Here is a 7,644-nt window from a genome sequence, read left to right as displayed (position 1 = left end):
ACAGAAAAAAACAGTGCCCAAATTAACCCTCAGCCCAGAGTACATACTAATTGTGTCCATGTACTTTTGTTGAAAAATAAATAACATAAATGATAGAGCCAAAATATCAACTTTTAATTCATGGATAGATGTGATTAAAAATCACTGAAATTATGAACTGCATCATCATGGTCAAGCACATCCTGCTGATTGTTTTAATTTGAGCAGATATATTTGTCAATTTGAATTAAAGTGCACATTGCAAGGAGTATGCATGCTTCCTTTCAAGGTCTTGTTAGGACAATATGCCATAACAATATTAAAAAATAAACAACTCATGTACATATTGGGAACGAAATACTTCAAGAAATAATATAAAGACTAAAGAAGTAAAACATAATAGGTTTTTTTTAAGAATATGTACATATATATTTAAAGGATTTGATAGTTCCTTATTAAGCAAAATCAAAGTTTGGCTATAGAATGACATGAAATACCTAAGTTATACTCAGCACAGGTTGCTTACATAAAGACATTTCCATTTTAATATAAACAGCATATCACAGCATAAAAGCACACCCCAATTTGACTCTCTTAAGGTACAAGTTAAACATCTCTCTGTTGAGTGGTATCCTCCCCAGAAATCTGTATATTGAGTTCAGGTGTCGATTCGAAGTTTTCTTGGTTCTCTCTGAAGGTCTCTCCTTCTTTTCAGTATTTCTCACTATTCCCATTTTCCTTCTACTTACATGGAATTGTCATTCTTAAATTTAAATTAATTAACTGGTTAATTTATTTGGCTGCACCGGGTTTTAGATGCACATGTGCAGAATCTTTGATCTTCATTTCCACATGCTGAGTCTTTAGCTGTGGCATGCAAACTCTAGCTGAAGCTTGCGGGATCTAGTTCTCCATCCAGGGATGGAACCTAGGCCCCCTGTATTGGGACTGCAGAGTCTTAGCCACTTGACCACCAAGGAAGTACCTGACATTTTTAAAGTTAACACCTTATTTTCATCACTTGCTCATGTCAGTTCCTTGAAATGTTATTGTCCATAAACTTTGACATATATTTTTATAACAGAAGCAAAAGCTAAAAGATGTAGACACCACACAATTTAACCCATGGGTATTTAAAAAGTATAAAGTAAGAATTCAGTTGCCAACTTACTGGATATTATAAATTATTAAATGTCTATTTTATTTCCATGATCTGAAACTGACTTCTCACCCAAGAAAAGGGATTCATTTCTAAGCATTTATGTCTTTCTTTGGGCTTCCCTGGTGGCTCAGACGGTAAAGTGTCTACCTGCAGTGTGGGAGACCCGGGTTCAATCCCTGGGTTGGGAAGATCCCCTGGAGAAGGGAATGGCAACCCACTCCAGTACTCCTGCCTGGAAAATTCCGTGGACTGAGGAGCCTGGTAGGCTACAGCCCATGCGGTCTCAAAGAGTCGGACATGACTGAAGGACTTCACTTTCACTTTTCACTTTTTGATGGAAACAGAAGAAAAGTTTCCTTTTTAACAACACCATCCCGGGGTCGGGGTTGGGGGGTGGGGGTTGGGGGAAGCTTTCCAAATCAGACTACAAGTCCTCCTTAAATGTCAGTGTGTGGTAAATAAGATATGGTAGCAGTCTTTTAAATTTCACAAAAGCTAGTTAAGATGGTGTATTTTGCCATTTTGCAGATGGTCCGTCTGAGTTAGTTCTGTTATCAGTGTTATTTTCATCTTCTGAATCATGTTCATCATCAGCGGCGAAGACCTCATCGGGAGCCACCGTCACCCGGTCCTTTGCTTCCTGCTGTACCTGAGAGCAAAAGAGCTTCTTCACCAGCTCCCTCATCTGAGCCACACCCGATAAGCCCTGGAAAGGGCCGGTGACGCCCCAGGCCGCCTCACAAGGCACCCCTAGCTGCTGTCGCTGCACTTCCAGTCTGAGGTACTCACCCTGTAACAGCTCCTTAGCGACCGCAAAGCTTCAGGAGCATGCCACAGTCAATAAATTATTTTTAAGTTCAGAGAATAACTTGTCTCTCTTACTGCCTCCTTCCCCAAAATTAAAGGAAATATCACCTGCTGTAATAATCAAATATCTTTAGTCTGACTTTAGATGGCAATACAAATTCCAATCTTTGTAATCACTTCATTCGTACAAGAGTGTGAAATATACGTTTAATTAATGAAGGGTATAATGCAATAGTAGAGAAGGGCCCATGAAACATATGAAAATAATAAAACGCTGAGATTTGAAGATGAAAAAGATAATAGCATCTACCAAACAAGCTTTAGTGCTCTCACTTGGAGATAAATTTGTTTTGTAGTAAGATGGATAGGTATGAATATATTTGTTGTGTACTAAGAGCAACCTCTATATATCACTGGACACTGACTCATTTCCTTGTACTCATCCCCAGGCTGTCCTTACCACGTCTGGGACGTTCTAAGGATGTTCCACACGGCCTGTCGATGCTGTGTAGTGATTAGTACAAGTGGCAGAGATACTGGCAAGAGAGGACTCATGAGTCCAGCAGAATTATCATCCTGCTCACGCTCAGTCATGTCTGACTCTTTGCAACCCTATGGACTATAGCATACCAGGCTCCTCCGTCCATGAGATTTTGCAGGCAAGAATACTGGAGTGGACTGCCATTTCCTTCTCCAGGGGAACTTTCCCACCCAGGGATCAAACTCAAGTCTCCTGTGGCTCCTGCATTGGCAGGCAGGTTCTTTACCCCTGAGCCACCAGGGAAGCTCCAGCAGAATCAAGTGCTAGAGTTTATATCCAAGGGTTTCCACTGAAGCATACCCCTCAAAGCAATAGCCTGTTCATTTTGACAATAGAAATAATTTTCAAATGGTTTGCTTCCTATATACATTTTATATTACCCCTTTTAAGAACAATTGTCTTCTGTGCATTTCAATGCATATGTCTCAAGTGAACAGTATGGTCCTGGTGAAACACGTGAGGTAAAGCAACATTTCTGCCATTGATCATTTCATCCATAAGGTGATTTTTGTCTTGAGGTTGAAAACTGTTGTGCAGTGTTTTACCTACTTAGTATCAAATAAATTTAGTAACTGATTTAAGAGAAAATATGATGATGTACATTTATAAAGAAATATTATTTTCTCATAAGCTTTTGTTTGTACCTACCAATTTTATTGAGATATAATTGACCTACAGCATGTATGTTTAAAGTGTACAGCATGATTTGAATCACACACATCATGAAATGATTAAGACACTAAGTTTACTGAACATCTATCATCTCAGATATGAAATAAAAGAAAAATAATTCTTGTTTCAATGAGAACTTGGGATTTACTCTCTTTAAAACTTTCATGTATAATATACAGTAGTGTTAACTATATTTATCATTTTGTACATTGCATTCCTAGGACACAGTCATAACTGTAAGTTTATACTGTCTGGCTACCTTCATCCAATACCCTCTTCCCCACACCTTTTGGTCTTTGGTAACCACAAGTCTGATTTCTTTTTCTATGAGTTTATTTGTTTTTGAATTATAATTGACTTACAACATTATGTTAGTTCCTGGCATACAACACAGTGATTCAACATTTCTGTATATTACAAAGATATCACTACAGTAAGTTACCATCTTTCACCATACAAAGATACTACATTATTATTCGCTTTATTCCTAACGCTGTGTATTCCATCCCCTTAACCGCTTTTTTTAGCTGAAAGTTGATCTCTTAATCTCGCTCGCCTACTTTTCTCTTTTCCTCCCGCGCTTCTCAGGCCACTGTCAACTACCTGTTGGTTCTATCTATGTCTCTGCTTTCTGGTTTGTTTCATTCAGATTCCACATATAAGTGAAATCATACAGTATTTTTCTTTCTGTAACTTATTTCACTTAGCATGATACCCTCTAGGTCTAAGTTGTCAAAAATGGCAAGATTTCATTCTTTTTATGGCTGAGTATTATTCCATTATATATACATATATAGCACATCTTCTTTATCCATTCATATATCATGGACACAAGTGGCTTCCATATTTGGGCTATTGTAAACAATGCTACAATAAACAAAGGGTTGTGTTATCTTTTGTAATCAATGGTTTTATTTTCTTTGGGAAAATATCTAGGAGTGGAATTGCTGGATTATATGGTAGCTCTATTTTTAATTTTTTGAGGACTTGCCATACTGTTATCCACACTGCTCTAACAATTTACATTCCTACTGATAGTGCACAAGGGCTCCCTTTTCTTCAACACTTGCTATTTGTTTCTTAAGGGAAATAATGATGATGATGTTGACAATGTTTGTCTGTGTGTGTGTGTGTATAATTAAATTTATGTAAGAAAGTTCATTGAAAACATAAAGGAGTGTAAAAGAAAGAATAAGAACAATTAAATGAAAAGCATTCCATCATAATTCACAGATTAAAATCTATTTAGTGGGAAATCAAGTGATTATCATGTATCAAATAGTTATGGAGAGATTACCATGTGCTACCCAGTTCTAAACACTTGGCATGTCCATCTCATTTATTCCTTAGATACCAGAACAAAATAGGTCATAACTACTTACAAATGAGTAACAGAGGCTCAGAGAGATTAAGTAACTTCCCCCAGATAACAGCAAATTTCAGTGTTGACGGTTGACAATAAAATAATTAAATGATTAATAAAGCTAATTGCCCATAATCAGATATGTACTTAATCTTAAATATAATAAGAGGAGTTAACAAGCATCAGATATACAGTACTCCACATGCTTCATCTGGTTTAACTCTGGTAATAACTCTTCAGATTAGAAACTTTAATTATCACTTTACATTTAACAAAAGTGAGGTTTAAAAGGGGTAAATGATTTTCTCAGAATCACTCAAATTGTGCTCAGAGTGAGTGCCTGTATTAAAACCACCCGCTTTAACTCCAGAATTATTTCCCTTATCTACTATTTTAAATTCCCAGTCTAAGAAGCTATGCCATACACAATATACCCAAGCACACACACACACAAACTTAAGATGCTATTTTTCATTACTCCAATGATAGTAATCATACATACAGAAAACAGGAATACAAGTCTCATAGGAAAAAACAAAATCTTTGTGTACTGTAATATTAATAGATTACTTGCCTTCTGCTTATGCCACAGAAAGATTCCAAATTTTACATTGCAATAAAAATGACCAGCATGTTTCAGACCATTGACTCAGGCAGCTTCAAGATTTTAGTGTGAAAAATGGAACATCAAAAATAGACTTCCACATGAAAGACATCCTATAATTTGCCTCCAGATAAACACACAATCAGATTCTATATAGTATAAATATATACCATTGAAATAATTCAGAATAGCCAAGGGGATTGAAATAAGGAAGACTACAAGTCTTTAAAAATAGTTGCTACAGTATGACAGTTTTTTTTAAACCTATATTGCTCATATTTATTTCTCCTTTTCCTTCCTATGTAGTGTTCAAGGACTTGTAATAGTGCATAATTTTTAATTTCTTATTTATTTATATGAGGTAATTCCAGCATATATACCACCATGGGCTCTAACAAATGTGGCAATGCAGCAAATAAAAACATGCTTTGTTTATTAAGTTGCACACGAGTGCAAATTTGTAACCAATTTCTGTAAATAATATATTTTGATGATAAGGTGCATAGTTCTCCTCAGAGCTTGAAAAAAAGATGGGAATGTAGATATAAGCTACAATATATTAATGGCACTGTATGTTTTGCACTGGCCTCGGCCACTCTATTGCATCAGGGCTTAAGAGTCACACTATATTACAATCCAATCCACCACCGAACCACACTGACTTCATACTGTTAGCGCCAACTTAGGCCTGCAGACCTATTCCATTCTATGTCTGTGGGAATGGCTGAGTTTTAGCCTACTCACAGGGAATGTGCCCAAGCCAGATAAATTGCTTGTCAACTTTTACCCTTGTCTTCATCTGATATGAAACAAAGATATGTCTTTTGCTGATGTAGATGGTTAATGGTCATGAGACACCCAGGGAGTGGGAAGAGCCCCAGTTCCAGGTGATTCTAACATACTTTTGACTTGGTAATAAAATACTTTTTTAGCTTTGGCCCCTTTGAAATAGCCCTATAACCCTTTCAGCAGAGTGGAGTGTGGCTCTGAATGCCTCTGGATCTTGTCCACGAAATCATGCCTGTATGTGTGCTATTCATGATAAACTTCATAAATGTAATTCATAGAGTTGCATCCTTCCATTTTAAAGTTCCTTCTCTGTTTAGAGGATATTATTCAATATCTCACCTCCCAACAAACCATAAAGGCTAATTAATTCTCAGATTGCAGGCCTCCTCCCTTGGAAGCCACAAAATAAAATGGCACATATCTTCATGATAGTAATTTTAATATTCTTCAAAATATTTTATATGCAAATAAATATATGTCTGAAGTGAAGTGAAGAGAAGTGAAAGTGGCTCAGTCTTGTCCAACTCTTTGTGACCGCCATGGACTAAAAAGTCCATGGAATTCTCCAGGCCAGAATACAGGAGTGGGTAGGCTTTCCCTTCTCCAGGGGATCTTCCCATCCCAGGGATCAAACCAGGGTTTCCTGCATTCTAGGCAGATTCTTTAGCAATTGAGCTATCAGGGAATCCCAAGACATGTCATGGAAGAGGTAACAATACCCAAATTATTTAAAATGAAAAGACAAGAGTTAAAGCTTACTTGTACAGAAATCACCTTACAAGTCTATGCCCAACTCCCCATTTTTCGACTATTTGTTGTTGTTCAGTCAATAAGTCATATCCAAGTCTCTGTAACCCCATGGACTGCAGTGCTCCAGGCTTGCCTGTCTTTTACTCTCTCCTAAATTTGGCTCAAACTCATGTCCCTTGAGTCAGTGATGCCATCCAACCATCTCATCCTCTGCCATCCCCTTCTCCTACTGCCTTCAGTCTTTCTCAGCATCAGGGTCTTTTCCAATGAGTTGGCTCTTTGCATCAGGTGGCCACACTACGGGAGCTTCAGATTCACACTACTGGAGATTCAGATTCAGTCCTTCTAATGAGTATTCAGGGTTGATTTTCTTTGGAATTGATTGGTTTGATCTCCTTGCTGTCCAAGGGACTCTGAAGAGTCTTCTCCAGCACCACCATTCAAAAGTATTTTCTACTATAGGTGCTTTCTACTTAGGGCTTCTTAAGCAGAAATATCTGAATACCTCAGTTGATATTCTGATGGAATATGAGGTAGGAAGAAATCATCTCACCACTGGTACTGATCTTGATCGTGATTGATTTCCTTCCTTGGCTATCAAGCAAAGCACACTTGTATTTAGGTCTCTGCCTTTGTGTTTTTATGGCACAATTAGTCTCCAACCAAGGGTAGAGTTTTACTATAACTTTTGCCTACTCATAGACTGGGATGTAAGCTCATATATATGAGTCTACAAAGATACCTTATATATCGTAAGATTATAAATACACACAGATGGTATTAAAGTGAATATCTGAATATTTTTTTCATTATTAAAAAGAAAGAAGGCCTATAATAGTTCTAGGATTTTGATCTGGGAGATATATATATATATATATATATATATATATATATACACACACACACACTCTCACACACACATACACACACGCAAATACACAAACATATACATACATGATTTATTTTGGTAACTCATT

General features: G+C 37.0%; 1 protein-coding gene across 1 annotated transcript; it reads right to left on the bottom strand.

Annotated features, from left to right (window-relative positions):
- Positions 1-1,640: 1,640 nt before the first annotated feature.
- On the bottom strand, positions 1,641-2,542 carry LOC121819867 (EKC/KEOPS complex subunit GON7-like). The gene is made up of 2 exons (XM_042251813.1): positions 2,409-2,542; positions 1,641-1,959 (listed from the first exon to the last, which is right to left on the bottom strand). The coding sequence occupies exons 1-2, from the start codon at positions 2,540-2,542 to the stop codon at positions 1,641-1,643; spliced, it is 453 nt and encodes a 150-aa protein (XP_042107747.1).
- Positions 2,543-7,644: the final 5,102 nt, after the last annotated feature.

The sequence above is a fragment of the Ovis aries genome, chromosome 6 (genome assembly GCF_016772045.2).
Source record: "Ovis aries strain OAR_USU_Benz2616 breed Rambouillet chromosome 6, ARS-UI_Ramb_v3.0, whole genome shotgun sequence".
In the NCBI taxonomy this organism is placed as follows: domain Eukaryota; kingdom Metazoa; phylum Chordata; class Mammalia; order Artiodactyla; family Bovidae; genus Ovis; species Ovis aries.
This window is presented reverse-complemented; position numbering and strand designations above follow the sequence as displayed.